The following is a 22,351-nucleotide window of genomic DNA, read 5'->3' as shown; positions in this document are numbered from 1 at the left end:
CCATTAACCTGCTATGCATATTTTTGGAATGTGGGAGGAAACCGGAGTACCCAGAGAAAACCCACGTAGGTACGAGAGAACACGCAAACTCCACACTGGAAGACCAGAGCCGGAATCGAACCCTACACCTCTGCACTGTAAGACTGACGTGCTAACCAGTTGTCCACCGGGCCGCCCTGTGTCATTCTAATTTGTTTTTGAGAATACATTTTCATTTATGTAGCGCATTTCACAACAGCTGGAGCTGTAACTCAAACCTCAAAACTGCACATAAAATAACGAAAATACATTGACGAAAGAAAGTGAAAAAAGAAATTGAAACAGAAATTAATGATACTAACCCACGTACAATACACACCTGAAAACGGTAGAACAGTGTCAGTCTCATATTGGGTCAAAAGCCAAAGAATAAAAATGTGTCTATTTAAATGAGTGTTTAAAAATGGAGAGGGAGCGGGCTTGACTAACATTTAACGGAAAATTATTCCAGTGGGAATGAGCAGTAACAGAAAAGGTTCGATCCCCTCTGAGGGTTCACTTCGTCTGCGAAACCTCGAGTAGTGTCTGGTCCGCAGACTTGTAGTACGGGACAGGTGCCTAGGGGTGGAGAACCTCAGAGAGCTAAGATGGGGCGAGGTCATGTAAAGATTTGAAGTATCTTAAAATGAACTCTAAAATGTACTGGGAGCCAGTGAAGGGAAGACAGAATTGGCATTATGTGCTACGCACGTACGATCTTCAGTTAAGAAGCGAGCGACAGCATTTTGGACCAACTGGAAATGCTTGAGGGTGGACCAGATGATTCTAAAATAAAGTACAATACAATAATCTAGCACAGATGTAACGAATGTATGGTTTTCTTTTCAAAATGGCTCTTTTTGAAAAATATTTCCCAATGTTATCTGCCAAGCTGCTGCTTGTTGTGAAGCAAGTTGTCAGCTGCCACCACATAGCGCTGGTATACCACGTTAGCGCCCACAGTCCAAAGCAAAACTACATAAATAACATTTTAAAACAATCACCTGATCGACAGCTCGTATCTTGAAAACCTCTAAAGTTGTGGTACTCGCATCTCAAGGCAACGCGTTACTTTATCACACCATGTGCTACTGGTGAAGTGGATCAAAACAATACATCAATAAATTCACTTTCCTAGTGTAGGATTGCTGTCGGATTGTGCTGCAGTAGCACAAGGCCACCTGACTGTTTATACGACCACGTCACTATGCAGCGATGGACATGAAACGGAGATGCCGTTCATATGACCTCATTTACACTATTCTGGCAAGCTGTTCGTCACCTCTTTTACCCTTCTGTCAACACTAGCATAACATTCACTAAGACGAGTTGTCCCTTCATCTTCTTTTCTTCAAGAAGGACTCCCAAGGATTGCATTCACGGGCAATGCAGTATTTATTGTGGCCTGAGCCTTTGGTATATAAGAAATCCTGCTCTCTGCAGATGACCAACTGTGCCTGTGCAACATTAAACAAAACACAACATAACATGAATCTCTATGTCGGTTTGTATCATAGGCTGTTACCAGAGTACCCAGACAAAACCCACACAAACTATAAATTACCGTAATAGCCCGAATATAAGATGGCCCTGATTATAAGACGACCCCCTCTTTTTCAAGACTCAAGTTTGAAAAAAGACTTTTTAACACCAAATTAATTTTTATACAGAAAATAATTACAGTACACCTGAAACAAATGATTATAACAATATATTTGAGAGAAAAAGGATGTTACTTTTCCTCATTCAAATCTTAATATCTGAACATTTAAATATGTAAAGTGCAATCACATTCGTAAATGAATGGCTTCTGATTTTTGAAACGAGTAAATTGCATCATAACTTCTCTCCTGCTGGTTAACCTGGCCGATCTTCGACCCACTTTTCTCCAGATTGTTGCTACGTTTCTTCATTTTCTGTTGTCTCTTCTATTATTTTCTTCTCTTTTCTTTCTAACCGCTATTTTTAATTTTTCTTCTTCGTGCTACTGCTATTTTTATTTTTATTCTTCGTCACAGGAGTTCACTTTGGCCTGGGTAGTCAAGTTCAACATTTGCTTCAATGATATCTGGCTCCATCTAGCGTCACAAATGGATATAATGTCTTGACCCCGAATATAAGACTACCGACCCCCACTTTTTCTTATTATTGTTAATATAAGAATATAATTCTTTATTTCAATGCAAAAAACAGCGTCTTATATTCGGCCCAATACAATATAGTGTTCGCTCTTTGTGAAGTTGTTTTACAAGAACGAAAGGCCTGATGCACGCTGCGTGGCAAGTTTGAATCCACCTTGGACTGAAATGTAGCAAAAAATGACAATTAGAAGAGGACGTGAATGAGACTGTTGGCTTCAAATTCATCATTTGAATGTACCCGACGTGACACGTAATGCTTGCTGCATTTTGGCCACATTTTTGGTTATTTCACCCATATGAAATTTTAAATTAAATATGGTCACTGGTAACAATTGTTGTAAAACACAATTTATATACAGCACTACATATTGTAGCGATTATAAAGCCACGCACCATCCAGCATGATTCTATTCGTGGGGCACAGAAGACGGACGGACCTCTCGGTGTAGTCGCCGGGCAGAGGCTGGCGACGCGGCTGGAATCCCCAACAGCGTCCTCCTTTTTATAGTTATTGCCACCCACCGCTTGCCACCAGCACCAATACGCCCATCCACCATGCTCAATCAAGCATGACTGTAAGTCCGACACTTCAGCATCACTACAATATACTTAATAAAGTGTATTTCATTGGCTTGGTGGTAGGCAAGTCTTGCTCGCTTCCAAGCCTGGAAATATACTTTTGGCTTGTGTGTAGAAACCCCGTGTCGGTGGATGACCTCATAACACCGGTGTTCACGGACTGCTGCGTTAAGAGCGGCATGAAAAATCAACAACTTTTCTGCTCATATTTCATATGAATCGGTGCTCGGTGTTGCCGACTCAAATCACCCTATAACCCAAAAAGGTAGCAACCCACTTTTGGACCATGATCCATCAGTTCAAAATCATCGTACTATAGTGCTGTTTGGTTTGCTCACGGTGAGTGCATTATTAGAATTTAATAATAGCACTACAATTAGCATTAGGGTAACCTTGAAAATGTGCGCTGTGCACATCAACCTTTTTTTAATATATTTTACTGCATAAAATATATTAAACATTTTTCTAAATATTGGAGAAAGACCAAAGATATTGCAGTAACTACTGCTTGGTTATCAATACAGAGGAGCAGTTTTGAAAATAACTGGCAGAAGAGATCATTTATATCCCGCTGCTGTTGCTGATGGACAGTTACGCTCGTTCCGGCAGTCCTACTCGATGTGAGAGGGTGAAATGTGTCTGAGTGATAGAAAGAATTTGGCCTGCGTTGTGACAAGTGACGAGATAGCTATCCAAATCTAACGGAAGGAAGCCTGACCAAACAATGGAAGTCAACAAAAAAAAGCCTTTAAACGTTGGTGATGACTCTGCGGGAATTTTGATGTTCCGTGTTGTCTCAATTTTCCATGATTCATTTCGGTAAAGCACTCTGTAGGTATTTTGACTCTCCAGGGGTCATATTAGAATAACTTGAGGCTGCACTCAAACTGAGCAATTCATACCAGTCATGGGAAAAACTGACAACAAGTCCCCCCATCACGAGTAGAATCATTGAAATGAGACCTCTCCTCCGAGTGGTGAGCAAACAGCTCCAGCAGTCTTAGGTCTGAAGGGTGCCTTCTCCAGACAGCCTGTCGCAGCCCCACGGATGTACAATAGCATTTACACTAGGGCTCATAGAAGAATGTTTTGCTCTTAGCTATTTTCTAGCCTTTCAGTTGTGGCTTTTGGCTCATTATCCTGTAGGAAGACGCGTGATCTGTGACTGAGACCCAGCTTTCTGACCCCAAGCAGCACATTTCTTTCCAGAATGTCGTGGGAATTCATTGCATCTTGCACAGCGTCAAGATACCACGTGCCGGATGTAACAAAGCAACCCCAGAACACATCCGAGCATTCTCCATGTTTCACGCTAGAGAAAGTGTTCTTTTCTTGGAATAATAATAATAATAATAATAATAATTATTATTATTATTATTTTGCGAATCAGTCACTGTTAGACATAAAAATGAGTTTTATTTTGATTTTGTTGAAGAGAATGTCGACAATACTTCACTGTCACTGCTTAACCGCCATGGGGCGCTTCTTAATCACCTTAATGGGCAGCATTTTTGTAACAGCCCCATTGTTGAACGATAAATATCAACGCTGTCTACGACTGCACGTGTCAGGGAGCTGTGACGTGATGAGCGTCAACAACAAGGACTCCTAAAGAGTTGTGTAGAGGAATGAGAGCCAGTGTTTGAAGGCAAGGTGACGAGAGAGATGACGTCAAGGGATTGGAGAATTGAACTCTTGTTTCTGTATCTGTATTCTACACTGCAGTCATCGAATCAATCCTGTGTTCTTCCATCACGGTTTGGTTTGGGGCCGCCACAAAAAAGGACAAAATCCGACTTCAACGGACAGTTAGGACGGCAGAAAAAATCGTTGGCACCGCCCTACCCACTCTTGAGGACTTGCACACTGCAAGAATCAAGACAAGGGCACGGAAAATCCTCCTGGATCCCCCGCACCCTGCCCACCACCTTTTTCAGCCACTCCCCTCAGGCAGACGCTACAGATCCATGCGCACCAAATCCAGTAGACACTTAAACAGCTTCTTCCCTCTAGCCATTAACTCCTTAAACAGTCACTGACGTAGTCACTCTTCTTGCACCACAAAATGGTACTTCAAAACTAGTGGTTACTCTAAAATGGTTCAATGATTTTGTTGTTTACGATGATACTAGTGCAGCGTGTTATACCGGAGACAAATTCCTTGTGTGTTCTACATACTTGGCCAATAAAGATGATTCTGATTCTGATTCTGATTCTGATTCTGATCTGTGTCACTCGCCAGTGGAGGAACGTTTGGCTACACTTGCTTGTTTACTGTCAAATTTATCTTCTAGCAAACGTGAGCGATGCATGCTGTGATAATGACATCTATGACCCAACCCTGTGACCTCATCTGGTTAAAGGAGACTTCAAATCTCCTATTTCATCTATAATAGCTTCAAACGCCCTAAGCAGCTACAGGGAATCAAACTGTACCGACGATGTGCAAGGTGATATGGTACACTTTTATTGTCAATACGCAATATTTGAAACAGAGGATTTAATTGCACAGCACGTCATATGTATGACAAGTGCAATATAAATTTGATTGATTGATTGATCTAAATTTAGTTTTCAAGGGCTCGCAGTCACAAAAATGGGACGTAAAACAATGACAACATGGGTTTGCCAATGTGGACTGTGAAGGGAGCAATGGTATATTTTGATCGGAAAAGAACATTTTGTTGTTTTTTTCGTGATTTAGTTAGTGTTATTACAGCGCTTTGGTACAGTTATGGCTCTGGTGAAAGTACCATGCAAAAAATGAGTTTGGGTCAATGATTCAATTCCTGTTCCGAACGATTTTCAATTCCGGTCCTTCTGTGTTTTTTTTTTAATTTCATAAACTTCTTACTGTTTGTGAACTTTACTACGCATTACTCAAAGAGCTATTTTTAACCGGCATAATAATATCAAACCTATGAACTTGAATTTTTTAGCTTCGGGGGCGACGTTCGTTGAAGACGGCACATGTGAAGATGTTTTATCAAATTTGAAGTGCAACCTCTTTTGATATTGTTTAATGAAATGTGTTGCACTCAGCACTGCCCCCCTTTTAAAAAATATATTTATACTGTATCTTTTACGAAATTCGGTGAGACTGTACAAAATGGCCGCCTCCCGAGATGGATAAAAACGGATGAATTTGGCTGCTTCACTCCTATTCCACAAACACAATATTAATCAGAATGCCGTCTTTAGACTAATGGAGCTGCAGAGAACATATTACTATCAAGAATTTTTTTGTGTTGACATCCCCTTTAAAGATGGCCTCATAGATGTTAGCTATATTTTCTTTGCAATCTCCTGAGACAAGGCTCATCTTTTTCTGTGGTCCATGTTCAGTGTGGTCAACACCGTGTCACCAAACCACATAGTGACTACTTTTCACTCTTTGAAGATGAGTTTGAAAACACCTCAAATAGTAATCAGAAGACACATATATGGTCTACATGGTCAAATTATTTTCTTTTTTGAGCTGTACCCTCACGTTTGGCAAGGCCCGTATCATTACTTTTTCTTTTAAAATTATTCTATTGAACCGCAAAAGCAGGGTCTGATTTTCATTGGCTTTCAGTAGTTTATTGGTAATTACTTTTGTCTGTTCCAAGTTATTTCAGTGAGCATTGTGCAATTTTTCATCACTAACAGAGATGTACAAACATGTCTGTGCACTTTTTTTGGTCACTCTCACGCTTATTCTATTAATTCAGACTGTTGTGGAAAGCATTTCATTTTTTCCAAACTAAAGACTTTGTTGGCAAGCTCTTGATTTAAAAACCAAATCTTTGTAAAAGATTCAAGCTATTCTTGAACTTTTCTTCAGCTCCTCAAGATGACTTTCAAGACACAGCAGACAGGATATGCCGCTTCCAGCTGATTCATAGCTGGGGGTGTGTAGACCGCTGGAATGCCCTTTTATGGCATCGAAGGGCTTTTTAAAACAGGAAATGATGTCATGAGTAAGTGAGGAGGAGTAGTTCTCGTCACTGACCGACCAGCAGAGCGAGGCCCTTCAACTGTTCACTTGTTTTGTTGCAAATCAAGCACCGTAGAAAGAGTGTCAGTTGAAATAAATGATTGCAAACTGTCTATTTTATTTATTTATTTATTTATTTTCATTTAGTGAGAAGAAGAAAGCCAGAATTCATCAACTGACAGTGCTGCCAGTCCAGATTACAGGTACTGGCCTCTTTCATCTCTTACCTCATAACCTTATAATCAACAAAATTAGAGAAACTGAAATTTGCAAAATGAAATTGGGAATCAGAGGAGTGAAATACACTCACTAGATGGAAGAAGAGATCGCCATTTCCTTCGTTGAGAAGAGAAAAATAGAAAATGAAGTGGGAAGTGATTCAGAGAGAGCAGGATGTGAGGCGGAGGGTGTCAGGGCGTCTGTGTTGTGACATTCAATCCATGTGACCTCCTTTAGTAACCCCCTACCTACCACAATGTTCTCTCCCATTGCTGTCACTATGCTGATGCTAACATGCAACTTCCGGATTATTTTTCAAAGAGACCTGCTTATTCGGTGTCTCTTAATCGTTTCCTTTCAAATAACCCTTCAGCAAAATGCCCTGTGAACATCAGTCATGCCAGAATTGCTGACAAACAAAGTCAATCATACTTGGTTTTCTCAATCTTAAATGTAAATAAAACATGAAAGCTAAATTTGAAGTCATCTTTATTGCAGTGCAAACAATTCCCAATTTGCTGAATGTGAACACAATATATGTTTGTAACACTTGCCACAGTTAAATGGTTAAATATACGCTTATGTGGACTCTCAACTACAGGACCTCGTGTTCCAGTCCCCAAGTCATCTGACAAAAGTTCCTATTTTTAAACCCAGCTTGATGCGCTTGTAAAGTGAGTTTTAATCGGAACATGTTTTTCTGACGAACGAAAGCGACAGTTGAGGTTAAGATATTGTTTTTGATAGGAAAAATAAAAAAAAAATTAAAGTTTGTAATTGCTTTCAATTTGCAACAGTTCCCTCCTGTGAGCCTTTTGTCCACTGAACTGAACTCTATTGCTTGCTAGAATTGGTGTTTCCGTTGAGCTCATCTGTAGCTTTAGGATACATGAACAGTGTTGTTACACTCATCTGACTGTCCACGAATGAATATATTAACTCTTTCATTCCACAACACATACTTGTACGTCTTTTTAAAATTAGGCCCCGCCTACCAAGGACGTACTCGTATGGCTGTCTTTTTTTTTTGGCGTCATAGAGAGGAGGAGGGTCTGATGCAATCTGTGAATGAGAATAAGCCAGGCATGTCCAAAGTCCGGCCCGGGGCCAAATCCGGCCCGCGGTCGAATTTCATCCGGCCCTCGGCCCCTGTCATAAAACCAGTGCCGTCTGGCCCGCAGGTTGGGCGCAATGGAACACGTGCTGCATTGACTGAGGTCTCGTAGACTGGTGAGTGATGTTTTATAGAGTACTGCTTCCCTCTAGTGGCTAAATGAGTAATAGCATTCACAAAATGAGTAATAGCATTTAGACACTAGAGGGCATCACTCACGAGTTAACAAGACATCACTCCGTGTTTATATTGACTGATATGTCATATTTCAAATGATCCTTGCAGTTGTGGATATGTGTATTGCTTGTTCATTTCCCTGTTGTTCGAGTCAAAGGTTTTGTGACTATTGAAAAGTCATGGTGATACATTTTATGTTTCAAATCAATCAATTTGCACTCACGAGACTTCTGTTTAAGAAAAAGTCAAGTGAATAAGCAGTTGCATGTGATATACCTGTTTTAAATGAACCAAAAGAAATTCTTAAGATTTTTTAAATTAAAATAAAAATGGAAACGTGAAACTGACTGGCTTACTAAAATTTGTTGAACAATATCGTTGTTCAATGTAAAGAAGGTCAACCAAGGTCGGCCCCCCGACATTTTACCACATAAAATCTGGCCCCCTTGGCAAAAAGTTTGGACACCCTTGGAATAAGCCATTTGCATTGTAAATCATGTAAAAAAGCGACCAGTAGCTGGCAGTGGTGCCTCAAATGATTGAAATGCATGCTTTAACAAAAAGCTCTTTTCTCCATTTTATGCCCAGGAATCACCATTTTGATGACACTTAGCCATCAAACCATTTTTTTCTGCTGAAAGAAGAGAGTCCAAACCTTATTTTGGTCGGTTCCATGTGTATGTAGCATTAGAACCAAATATTCTGTGGGCCTTTGCAAGATCAGTCAAAATCCAGTAAAATGCTGGGATTGAGGGGGTTGCTCCATTGAAAATGGCTCGGATTGAATGAGTTAAATATTATGTAATAGTAATAGAATGAGTACACATCAAAGATCATTCTGCTACTCCAAATGTGAATATACCGTAGATGTTTCATTGTGGTGGATCACGCTGGAACAAATGTTAAAGTGATAAAGGAATGTATTCACATTTGCCAAATTTTCCGCACTATAAGGCGCTTTGGATTATAAGGCGCACCTTCAATGAATGGCCTATTTTACTGTTTTCATATGTAGTGCGCAGTGCATTATAAGGCACATAGAATAAAAGAAGTTACAGTAGTGGCCGAGGTTGCGTTATGCATCGACTAGATGGAGCTACGCGAAAGGGAATACAATACAATACAGCTTTTTTTTTTACAGATTTGAACATTTGAAATACTACGTCCAGAAAATCAGAATTATTGATCCATATAGAAGCTGCATTAAGGCGCGCTGCCGGCTTTTACGAAAATTGAATGCTTTTAGGTGCGGAAATTACGATAATTGTAACTGCAAGATATGTTATATTATTTTGTATACTGGTATTATTTGTTCTTAAACACAATGCATTGAAAATTGGAATGTCATTTAAGGTTTTCAAAAGGGCAAGTCCAAATTTCTTTTAATAATTCCACTTTCTTTGTTTGAATTTTTGTTTTCCTGTAGGTGTGAGTAGGGTGGCCGTGAAGAACCGACATCATGGTGGCCTTGTCATTAAAGATCGGTGTGGGCAATGTGGTCAAGACCATGCAGTTTGAGCCCTCCACCATGGTGTACGATGCCTGCCGCATCATCAGGGAGAGAGTTACGGAGGCGCAACTTGGACAGCGTAAGTTTTCCGCCTCTTTGCGTTTGCCCACACACGGACACACGCTCACACATATTCACACGGGGGCAGTGATTACAGAGAACCCACAAATACTGATGACCAGTCTGCAGTTGGCTTGCAGGCCTTTACATATACTTCGCCTAAATTTCATCAATGTGAAAAACATAAATTGCAAGAATGTGAAGTCAACTTTTTTTCCCCTTCAATTCCAAGATCACAATCAATGGGAAGCCACACCCTACAACGGACACAATTAGCAGTCTCCAATGTTTGTGATTTTCTTGTTGATAAACCGCAATTAGTTTCTTGCCCTTGTTATTATAGGGCATTTATGTGTATTTTTGACACTTTATTTCATTATTGCCCATAGAAGGAAGTTACTGTGGCAAGTATTTTTAGCATGACTATGTTATGTGTTGACATTGCATTGAAAGCTGGCACATGCCAGAGTATGCCCCGTTCAATATTACAATAACAGGACACAGACCTATATTTGGGGCTTTGACTCCAGATAATTTACTTGAATACTTCATTTATTTATTTAATGTGACCATGAGAGTAACATTTCCCATACGTGAAATGCTCAACTAGTACGGTGGACCTCTGCACACTTCAGGTTCAGCCCCCGTGGTTTTAGATATCCGCAGTTTTGCTGATTATTTCTTAAATGTATAAAAAAAAATTGGGAAATAACCCTGTTTTTAATCTTCCCTTATGATTTGTTGTTGTCGTTTTTATGTTTTTTCCGAATGCATTTATCAACTATGCATGGATTTTTGCGATTGGTGGGCCGCTCCTTGTAGACCGCAAATATAGGAGGTCCACTGTACCTACCTGTAAAGAAACAAAATTAGGCGAGCAAATCAGGCCTTTTGGTGCTTCATTACAAACTTGGCAGAATAGCATTTGACAGTTTTGTTTATTATTTTGTATCAGCTGTCACTGCATGACAACTACGGTACTCTTCCTGGAGTCCCTTTTTTAATTCGCACACATAACAAAATTACATTCTAGTAATTCTACAACACAAACGTACAGATTGTGGTCCATGTAGTACATATTTTCATCAGAATAAAATATCACCATGCTCCTGGTAGTCAACTACGACTTAGAGAGCATAGACTTGATCAGCAGTTTTTTTTTTTCAAATTGGCTCTCGGAGAAGCTTCTGTAACAGCAGGCGACAGATTATTCCGAATAGTTATAGCTCTAAACAACACAGATCTACAAACTGCATCAGTCTTGGGTCTGCAATGGGCCATATGACCATGAACGGCTTTCTGGGGGAATACTTATGCTGCTCTCTCACATAATGTGAAAGAGCATGAAATCCAGTATGTTGTTTACCGTAGCATACATTTCTAAAAAAAAAAAAAAAACCCACGCACACTTAAGCTTGTCTTCTATTCTGAGACACAACAGGCGCTGGTGAAGAGCATCTGAGTCCGGGTCCAGTGCCACTGTTGGCAGCTTTGTTCTGTGCAGTCTGTTGTTTAATCAGATTGATCTTGGGGTTTTTTTTTCGCTCTCGGCACACACCGCAGAACAATAGTCCAGGTGGGATAACAGCAAAAGCTCAACCCCCAGGACTCGAGAAGCTGGTTAAATGTTGTCATGAACCACAATTAGCCTCTCGGTTCAAAGATGTACCAGCTGGTGTACACACTGTGCTATTTATTGTTACATAAACAGCAGGGCTCACCATTGCGTGACCTCACAGGTTTCTTGTTTTACAGTGAGAAATACAAATACTGACATATCTGAATTTGCTTTCTTGAACTGTTGATCTTGTCATGTATCAATCACCCATCCTACATGGAGTACCGGTACTTGTTTCGCTCATCCACGTACAATTCACAGACATTAAGGAGAGTACCTATATACAAACAAAGTAACACAGTTGGAGTAATTAATGAGCATTGTTGTTAAATTTGTTTTGTTGCTTTTTTGCAGCCAATGACTATGGACTATTTCTCTCTGATGAAGACCCCAAAAAAGGCATTTGGCTGGAGGCTGGAAAAGCCCTAGACTACTACATGTTAAGGAATGGGGTGAGTCACTCCTAAAAAGGAAGACAGACAGCGCAAACTTCATTGGTCTACTTTATGGGCACTCAAAAAATTATAGGGACATTTTCAGCTAAATGGACAGTTATCTCAAATAAACATCAATCACTGGATCTTTATTTTAGGAATGCTTAGCAATATGTTTTAATTGAATTTAAAAAAATGTTTGGACGTGATGAATCAAACACGACAATAAAAATAAAACTAGTAACACATTTGACAAAATGTTCATGATCAACTCGAGGGGAAATTAATGATCACTTCATTACTTAATTGCTACAGTGGTATCTTGAGACTTGACTGAGTTTTTTTTAGATGCAAGTTGTCACTCGGCCAATTTTTCACTTCGACTTGTGAGTGAGATACGAGCACTGCATGGTGGCAATAAATTCAATTCCGATCACTTCACAATACAAAGCAATTTGGCAAATAATGAATAATTAAGAACAAAAAGAGGTTTCAGCCTGTTAAATGCCACTCCCAATTTAAATTTACTTCAAAACTAAACATAAATTGAAGAGAATTCCATCTTAATTAAAACACCCAAACAACCTTGCCTTCACTGCTAGCTTAATGCTACGCTACAATGAAAAATGCCATTGGTTGGTATTGGCAGTTGTACTTTTACAACTCTTTAAGCAATGGATATTTGAACATATTTGGTGGAACAAAATAACTAATATTACAGCAACTTTCTGAGTCATGGTTGTAATAGAACAAGCCCATTCTTGTTTGCCTCTTTGACTGTATTATTACAGTACTGCCTCCCGGAGGCCAAGATGGGCACATCACGTGTCAAACCATGAGAATAATGCAAATATATTTTAAATATGTTTATTCTATCACTCCATGTTTTGATAAGAGTGGCTGGAAGGCTCAGCTGGTCGTACTCCTGACTTCGGACACCAATGTCTGGGGATCAAATCCCGGTCTGGGCGGACATTTGGGTCCCTCTGCAAGACCCGTTATGGATGTGTGTTGCGTCCGGCATAAAAACTGTGCCAAATGTATCATGCGAGTAACTCAGTATTGAGACAGACCCCTGACTTAAAGGGGCTATGACGAAAGTAAAATGACTCTTCCATATTTTGATAAAGTCCAATATGATTGAAGGGTAATTTTCCTTCTTAAAAAACAATAACAAATATTTGGTGGGTGAAATATCTTTCTTGTATTTCCCTTCATTTCAGTGAGGAAAGGGGATTTCTGATCCAACTGTTTTGAGTTACAAGCGTGCGCATGAAAAAATAAGAATAAATAACAACTCTGTAGCGATACAAAAGTCTTTATAGTCTTTTGGAATTGCCCTGCTGTCTCTATTCTAGATATACTGTATAACAAAAAAGGCAAACATTGACACTCAGTTTGGGTTTTGTAGCCCTTAAATGTGGTCGATTTTACTTGAGCTTTTCACTTGTTCTGAATATGAGAATCTGTTAAATATTGCTACTTTTGAAGTAAATTGTAGTCACTAGGGTCAGACGTGTTCACATCCATTGTAACATTATTTTGTCCCTCAGGACACTCTGGAGTACAAAAAGAAACAGAGGCCTCTGAAGATTCGTATGCTGGATGGCACTGTAAAGACTGTCATGGTGGATGATTCCAAGATTGTCAGCGACATGCTCATGACCATCTGTGCCAGAATAGGTCAAATGTCTTACACAATTCACACTTGAATTCTGAAAATTCTGATTACGCTGTAACTTTTGTGATTTTAGGCATTACAAATTATGATGAGTACTCCCTGGTGCGAGACATTGGTGAGGAGAAGAAGGAGGAGATCACAGGCACTCTTAAAAGAGACAAAACACTGCTCCGAGATGACAAGAAGATGGAGAAATTAAAGCAGAAGCTCCATACAGATGATGAATGTATGACATTGATCTGCTTTCATCTTGATATTATGACGATTTGAGTCTTAAAATGTCGGGTAATATTGAATATACCGGTCATGGATAAACATTGACTCATTTACTCATCTATCATTTTATATTACTTGCATTGTGGTGACGTTGAAAAGGTTAGGTTCAACTGAAGTTGTGTTCCACAGTAAACTGGTTGGACCATGGGCGGACTTTGAGAGAACAAGGTGTTGAAGAGACAGAAATGTTGTTGCTGAGGAGGAAGTTCTTCTATTCAGATCAGAACGTTGACTCCAGAGACCCCGTACAGCTCAACCTTCTCTATGTACAGGTACATGAATCCCACTCTTGCCTTCACAGTTGAAGAGTTGCCGTACAAAAATCATTGCTCGCCATTTGCATAAATGTTGTAGTAAATGGGTAGGCCAGCCTACTTGTTAGATCCTATGAATTACACGCCTCTCCTTTTGTTCTTTAAGCCAAGTTTATTATTATTTGGACTTGGACTCGCAGCCAAAATCCTGATTTCATATTCCTAATGTATTCAAATGGGTTATCACTGCAGTTTATATAAACAAAAAAAAGAATATTGAGTCCGACAAATGAAAAATCCAATTTTACGTAAATGGCACGTTGATACATTGTACTTTGTCTATTCCATACAGTGCCCAAAGCCTGACATCCACTTATTTGAGGGCATACTGTATCTATTGAACGGGAGAGTGCAGAGATGTGGCAGCCACCCGCGTGCTCTGTAAATTCCGGAAAAGTTATTCTTTTGAGTTTAAAATGACTTACTTTTAACTAGGAACTCGTGCACCCTGGTGGTCAAAGGTAGAATTTGGGGCAATTATTTTGCCTATTCGTGTTGTCATAAATCGGCATTGCCATGGACCGCTGCATCCTATAACTGAACTAGATAGCTAGCTGGAGAGGCGCTCTCTCCTAGGCTGAAGTTAGCTAACGCCAACTGCGTGTTGCCGTGTGTGACGGAATGAGTAAAAGGTTGGTTGCAAACTAATAACAGAAGTGTTGATACACTGTCTAATAGAGGTTTTGTTGACCATCCTATTTAATACTTTATTTAATGCTTATTAGCTGGCTAGCTATTCCCATACATATGCATACCACTCATACGCACTCCCCGCATAACTCGACACGCATCTCGTACTCGAATCCCAATTTGAATCCCCACTGATTCATGCACAGCCCTGATTATTATCGTCTACATCACAAGGAAATTAATTTCTTGCTATTTTGAAGCTGGATGAATATAAAATCTTGCAATTATGACAAGAAAAAATAGTGCACACAAAGCTCTGGGGATATAATAACAAAGTGCCTTCATATGCATTCACTTGATTTTGACTAAAAGGTCAACTTAATGTATGTGCGCACGTCTGTGTTGCTGTAAACAGGCTCGTGATGACATTCTAAATGGGTCTCATCCAGTCTCCTTTGACATGGCTTGTGAGTTTGCCGGTTATCAGTGTCAGATCCAGTTTGGTGACCACAACGAGTCGAAACACAAGCCTGGATTCTTAGAGTAAGTGTTATCTGACATTGAACTCTGTTTCATTTCATTTCAATTCATGTTGATCTTTTTGCATTGCAGTTTAAAAGAGTTTCTTCCCAAAGAGTACATCAAACACAAAGGAGAGAAAAAGATCTTCCAGGTAAGAATACAATATCCAACAGATTCGTCAGTCAAGCAGAAATCAATTCAATTCAATTGAGCGAATTGAGTCGAGATTATTATTTGGTTTGGTAAAAAAAATTGTGTGATATTGTTGTTAGATAAAATAGTTGTCTTTCGGTAAAGCTTGCTGTTTGCGTTCAAGTTCATGTGGTAACAAAATTTAGTCTTACTGTACAATTTACATTTTCTTATCGTCAGATTAAAACTTTATTTTTACACCATTGACTTTTTTTTCAGGTAAATTGCAATTGTTTCCCCCCCACCCATTTCCCCTTCTAAGTGGGGTCTAAACAATTTTTTGTAGTTCTAATGCAGCACTTTGTTGGTCTGCCGTTTACCCAGACACACAAAAACTGCCAAAACAGGACCGAGATCGAGGCCAAAGTCAGCTATGTGAAGCAAGCCAGGTCTCTTGAAACCTACGGCGTGTCCTTTTTTTTGGTCAAGGTAAGAACACTTGTCAATTCATGGGATATCCAAACTGACTGATATTGTCCCCCTACATTTGTTAACACGAAATATCCTGTAGGAGAAGATGAAGGGCAAGAACAAATTGGTGCCACGTCTCCTGGGCATCACCAAAGAGAGCGTAATGAGGGTGGATGAGAAAACAAAGGATGTGATCCAGAAGTGGAACCTGACCAATATCAAACGTTGGGCTGCTTCACCCAAGAGTTTTACTCTGGTCAGTTTCTTCTCCAAAGACAAGCCACATGATTACAGCTTGATCGGGGTTTGACATTAACTGGTCAGGTTAGCACGCAATGGCATTTTGTGCCCTGCTCAATAAGATGACGGAATGGTTTTGAGCAGTTACACTTTAACACTTACCCTACTAAACTTGCTGTGTCGAGTCACGGCATGACGCAAGCTAAAATGCCCAGCAAGTGCAGTCTTGAAATAATTAAATAAGTTGAAATAGTATAAAGTTTACCGTCATTAGAATCAAAACTGTATCTATGTGTATTTACCGGATATGTTTCTTTTTTAGAACTGCATTCATTGACTCATTTGATTTGTACAAAAATCTCATCTCATCCCATATCATCAAAAGTTTTTTTTTTCTTCAAGAAAGCTTTCTTTGATTTTTTTCCATTGGCTGCCAGTTTTATAATTTATAGCATTGAAGCGCTCACTCATGAAACTCATTTCTATATCATTGTCATCCCTCTTCTTACCTCAATGAAATTGTGCTCTTTTTATGGCATTATCGATATTTTACCTTGCATGTTTAATTATCTCTTTGAAGTTGTTGACTCAGTGGGGCTGTGGAGTTGTTTTTTTGCAGTGCGTTTTTCATTGGTTTTCTTCATTCTGTGTGTCAAGTGTCGTGAGATTTCTGTTGTGAATTGGCATTAGACAAATGACTAATCTCTACAGTGCGAGGGAGCACATTCTAGCATAATCTTGAAATGAATGACGTTATTTGATCGACTTTCAGGATTTTGGAGATTATCAGGATGGCTACTACTCAGTGCAGACCACAGAGGGAGAGCAAATAGCTCAGCTTATTGCTGGTTACATCGACATCATCCTGAAGAAGGTAACAGACAGCAGATTTACATATTGCTCTACTTTGTCCTCATCCATTCCTAATCAGCCATGTCAAAGTTTTTTGCACTATACCATATTTTTTGCACTATAAAGCGCTTTTGATTATAAAGTGCACCTTCAATGAATGGCCTATTTTAAAACTGTTTTCACATATAGGGCACGCTGCCTTTGTAAGACCCATAGAATAGAAGCTACAATAGTGACTACGGTTGCACTATGCATCCACTAGATGGAGCTACGCTAGGAGGAAAACAATACAATTCAGCTTTATTTATACAGAGCCTTCACAACCGCTGCAGCAACAAAGCCATTAGAACTGGTCACAAACACGGACATGAAACATATAACTACAAATGGCATTACAAAACAATAAATGAAAGACAAAAGTTATGTCGACAATTGATTGAACAAAAAAGCACACACACTTTGTTTGTCGCCTTCTTCCTTTGTTTAGTCAGTAGTTAACTATGCTTTCGGTATTATCTATGTTTCATAATGGCTGCGCAGAGCACACAAAGTAGTCTGTTGGAGCATGTGTTGGTGAATACACATGTCAATTATAGTGTCGGGCAGAACTCTTTTGGTTCCTGCTAATAATCACCACTAGATGGCATAACAGGGAAACAACTCAATGGGGAATATAAAGAGACTGTGTAACACCATAAATAAGGCACATCGGATGATAGAGCGCACTGTTGGCTTTTGAAAAATAGAATGCTTTTTAGGTGCACCTTATAGTGCGGAAAATACAGTAACTGCTTTGTCAGATGGGATTTGAGGCGCGGGGCAGGGTGTGGTTTTTATGACTGTCGGTGGGCGGAAGGAATTTATTGTCTTTCATTGCCGGCACAGTACCTATTTTGTGAAGCACTTCTTTTTTATGTGGGGAAAGTGGCAAAATCTCAAACTACATGAATAATTGAATGATTAATGCAAAAACTTCAACTCAAGTCAACTTTATTGTCAAATATGTTCCATGTGCAACCTACAGCACAGATGAAATTTCTTTCCTCTTAACCACAAGAGAGAGAGAGCGAGAGAGAGCGAGAGAGAGAGAAAGGGAGAGAAAGAGAGAGCGAGAGAGAGAGAAAGAGAGAGAGAGAGAGAGACAGAGACAGAGACAGAGACAGAGAGGAGCCGCTGCGGGTGCCCGCACCGCCATCAACAGAACAGTTAACATAAAATGACAAAATAATACAACATAACACCTAAGTCACAGACATCATTTCATTTTAATGTTAATATTTTTTCCATCTTATTGAACGATTATAATGTGAAGATCAGCACTAATGGGTGGAAGCATTCATACGAGCCTCAAAACTTGAATGTGAAAATTGTTGTAGAAAATGTTGAAACTGTCAAGCTGCAAAGCAAATACTTGTGTGACACTTTGTAAGAACAGACGAAAATAGACTGTATACAACTCACTAAAAGTGAGAAATCTTTGCCTTGCGAAATTTCAAGATGAGCCTAAAATGTGCTGTGATCTTTTCAGGTGACCTGAATTTGACCTTTGCTGAACTTTTTAATGCACATACATACCCAACTCTTTATTTTGTTGTGAGGATTACTGACAACTGAATCTTGAAACGATAAGACAAGATAAGATATCCTTTATTTGTCCCACACTGGGGAAATGTACAGCCTCCAGCAGCAATAGACGGAATTTTATTAAATATTAACGGAATTTCTTGAAGAAAGGCTTACGTGGAACACATGAAATCTACTTTTCAATGGAGCCAAAGTATTTGAACAGACATGAGGAGGCTTAAAGTGAATAACGTTTAATATTTGGTAGCATCACCCTTATTTGCAATAACCGTCTCAAGCCTGCAGCGCATTGTTTTCACCAGATGGTTGATTCCCCTGGATAACATTTACCGAAATGAAAACCTTTTCACATTGTATCAGTATTCACCTGCAATAGTTAATGTATTCTCTGATATCCCGTTTCTGTGTTTTTAAATCAAAACTAAACGATCCACAATCGATCCACAATACACATCAACTGTATCTGCCAAAAATGTCTGCACAGAAAAAAAGCAAAGACCACTTTGGGCTGGAGGGAGATGAAGAGTCAACGATGCTGGAGGACTCCGTGTCCCCCAAAAAGTATGTGTGTGTTCTTCCATTTCCGTCAACAGCATTCCTCCGTGTCATTTTGTTCTTTCAAACATGAAGTACTGTACTATTATCCACGCAGCACATTTTGAGGGCCTTGAAATAACCATACAATAGAAACTGGTCAAGCTGGCCTCACCACAATAATACTGTCGATCTTGCTATGAAAGCAAGGAGAAAATTTCAATTCTTATTATTTTTTTCTTTCGTTACTTCAGGTCAACAGTGTTGCAGCAGCAGTTCAACAAAGTGGGTAGGGTCGAGACGGGCTCAGTGGCCCTGCCAGCCATCATGCGCTCGGGAGCAGGCGGTCCCGAGAGTTTCCAGATGGGCTCCATGCCTCAGGCCAAGCAGCACATCACCAGTGGACAGATGCACAGAGGACACATGCCCCCACTGGTGAAACAAACATGACTTACTAGAAAGCACATATGACTGAAACCAGTGCATTTGGTGTGAATGTTGCGGGGGGGGGGGGGGGGGGGAGCAAGAGAATAAGGTCATATTTTAGAACAAAATGTCTTTTCTAGATTAAACACAAGATTATTAGATTAAATCTATGCCTTTTGTTTGGTTACAATTTTATTCTAGTTGCAACTTTTTGTTCTAAAAAAAATTTATGTTCTAACAGATTATGATTGTTTTCTCACATTTTGAAACCTTTTTAATTCCAATCATCGTTGAGATTTTATACGAGTTTGAAAAGCCCCCAGTTTGAGTTACAGTTGTATTTTGTGCACCTTCAAAAGTGTTGCCTAGCATTCTTACAGTGCATCATCAAGCTTGGGATGCATTTATAAGTACAAACAGTGACCAAGGAACCCAGCTTTTCTTGAATATTTTGATGAAGACAGCATTCTTTCTTGTCCCACAGTTTAAAAAAAATGTGCAGGGCGGTCTGAGGAAAGAGCAACTTAGAGGTTTACCATCTTCTTGAAGACAGAGAGATGCAGTCTTTTTCGACCCTTGAGGTTACTCCACATCACTGTGACCTTGGGCAATTGCCTCCCTGTTTCCGGGAAAGTCCCAATTGCTGAGCTCCTTGTTGGCTTGAGCTCTTCTAAATCATCTTTTGTCTTCTTTCATTTCTCTCTCATTGTGGAGTTGCCTTTATTGCATATTGTAAGTAAATCAAGTCATCAAGTTGATCAATAAGCAATTGGTTTATACTGGCATATTATTTTTTTAATTCATGGGTCTCCAGGTAGTAGGTTGTACATTTCAAGTATAGAGTATGCAAATGGAACAGCTATAGTGTTGGCAGGACCTGTAGATTGTGATCTGTGGAATTTTTATGTGTTTGCAGACTTCAGCTCAGCAAGCCCTGACTGGTACCATCAATTCCAGTATGCACGCTGTCCAGGCTGCTCAGGCCTCTTTGGATGACTTTGATACCCTGCCACCACTGGGAACAGATGCTGTAAGATTTCACTCTCCTTTACACGGACTTCCCAATTAAACCCGAAAGCCCGTATTTCACTCGGCCACGAGTGATTGCGGATATAGCAATCTATTATAGATTTATTTATTTCAGGGTTGCTAAAAGGTTGCAAACAGTTGCAAAATTTTCTTCTCGTCACAAAGACATTTTCAACATGTGTGCGATCATTAAAACTGTCGGCGAATGTATGGCAAAAATCTTTGTGACCATTTGCGATGGTCTTATATGCAGGCCAATACGGTAATACAGAACCATTGCTTTTGCTTGTATTGTTATTCTAACTCAATTTGACAAACATTACTTGTCAATTTTATATCAAATACATTGGAGACATCCAATATGGCAGCTGCGCTGACACATGGCTTCAGTTGGGCCACCTGGTTCAATGGGTGTCTGCTTCAGAAATCAAAAGAAACATCCAAGAGAAATTTGGGGGCCTGATGGTCCAGTGATTAGCGTGTTGACATCACAGTGCAGAGGTACCAGGTTCAATTCCAGCTCCGGCCTCCCTGTGTGGAGTTAGCATGTTCTCCCCAGGCCTGCGTGGGTTTTCTCCGGGTATTCCGGTTTCCTCCCACATTCCAAAAACATGCATGGCAGGCTGATTGAACACTCCAAATTGTCCTTAGGTGTGAGTGTGAGCCCGGCTGTTTGTTGGTCTCTGTGTGCCCTGCGATTGGCTGGCAACCGGTTCAGGGAGTCCCCTGCCTACTGCCTGAAGACAGCTGGGATAGGCTTCAACCCCCCCCCAGCCCCCGACTCTTCTGAGGATAAGCGGATCAGAAAATGGATGGATGGATGGAAAGAAATGTGATCTTCATTTCAATGTCCAAATGGCTCCCGTGGTTTATTTTATGAAATGGGTACAAATGGTTCGTTACTTGCTGATATTGCCGTAGTGTTCCTCCATGAATTACAAAATATTGGGCCGATCATTCTGATATTTTTACAGGTTGATGTGGGAATAAGTAGAGATGTCCACATACATTTTCATAATAAGTGATTCACATCTTAAGCTCCGTAAACTTTTTTTTTTACTTATTTTGCGTCCCAAGTGCCAATCCAAAACAGTGTCCTTGGCTCTCATTATTTAAAAATCCAAACATATTTTGCATACATGTCACGCATAATGCCACACAAACAAAAACCTTGCAGGGCTCAACTCAGCCTTCGTATTTCATTAGTATTTATTCTTGTGTTTAAGGCATCCCAAGCCTGGCGTAAAAACAAGATGGACGAGTCAAAACACGAGATCCATTCTCAGGTGGATGCGATTACAGCGGGCACTGCCTCCATGGTGAACCTCACAGCAGGTAAAGCTTTTCAGAACGAACATCATGGTCAACATGTTGTTGTCGTAGTGTGTTAGTCCTTTGGGTGGAGATGCTTTCCACAGTCAGAGATATCACCGTGCAATAAAATGGTTTTAAGGTGTGGAATCAATGTCAGAAACCCAAACTAGAATTAGGAGCAATTGTGACGTTGAGATTAAATAAAGGAACAATTCATCCATTCGCATTTTCCATATGAACGGCTCTAAAGTTCGTGCTGCGCTTTATAGCCCACAGGAAAGTCAACCGATACTTAATGTTCTCGACTCCACCTCTGGACCGGATAGTTTCCATTTTTTATTATCACATCTGTATCAGATAATATCAAAAATGGAAACTTTTGCTTTTGGTTTGAATCGTGTTTGCTTATTTCGCTTCTAGGCACTAGATATAGCACAATCTTTTTTATTAAAAAGTACTCTTTTCAGGTTTACACACCCAACGATGCAAATTAAAAT

At 39.8% G+C, this 22,351-nt stretch overlaps 1 protein-coding gene across 3 annotated transcripts in view; it reads left to right on the top strand.

Annotated features, from left to right (window-relative positions):
- Positions 1-22,351, top strand: part of tln1 (talin 1) — a 96,714-nt gene that overhangs the window by 18,730 nt on the left and 55,633 nt on the right. For 2 of the 3 annotated variants that reach the window (XM_052050052.1, XM_052050050.1), the window contains exons 2-16: positions 6,865-6,920; positions 9,654-9,816; positions 11,770-11,867; positions 13,403-13,532; positions 13,604-13,756; positions 13,936-14,078; positions 15,166-15,293; positions 15,363-15,423; positions 15,789-15,893; positions 15,976-16,131; positions 16,888-16,989; positions 19,036-19,112; positions 19,340-19,520; positions 20,428-20,541; positions 21,767-21,875. In XM_052050052.1, the coding sequence (XP_051906012.1) occupies positions 9,687-9,816; positions 11,770-11,867; positions 13,403-13,532; positions 13,604-13,756; positions 13,936-14,078; positions 15,166-15,293; positions 15,363-15,423; positions 15,789-15,893; positions 15,976-16,131; positions 16,888-16,989; positions 19,036-19,112; positions 19,340-19,520; positions 20,428-20,541; positions 21,767-21,875 (1,687 nt within the window). In that variant the 5' untranslated portion in view covers positions 6,865-6,920; positions 9,654-9,686. The remainder of the gene's footprint in view (positions 1-6,864; positions 6,921-9,653; positions 9,817-11,769; positions 11,868-13,402; positions 13,533-13,603; positions 13,757-13,935; positions 14,079-15,165; positions 15,294-15,362; positions 15,424-15,788; positions 15,894-15,975; positions 16,132-16,887; positions 16,990-19,035; positions 19,113-19,339; positions 19,521-20,427; positions 20,542-21,766; positions 21,876-22,351) is intronic. The other variant, XM_052050051.1, reaches the window with a different exon arrangement.

This window comes from Hippocampus zosterae, chromosome 18 (genome assembly GCF_025434085.1).
Source record: "Hippocampus zosterae strain Florida chromosome 18, ASM2543408v3, whole genome shotgun sequence".
Taxonomy (NCBI): Eukaryota; Metazoa; Chordata; class Actinopteri; order Syngnathiformes; family Syngnathidae; genus Hippocampus; species Hippocampus zosterae.
The sequence above is the reverse complement of the archived record's forward strand: the minus strand, read 5'-3'. Positions and strand labels throughout refer to the sequence as shown.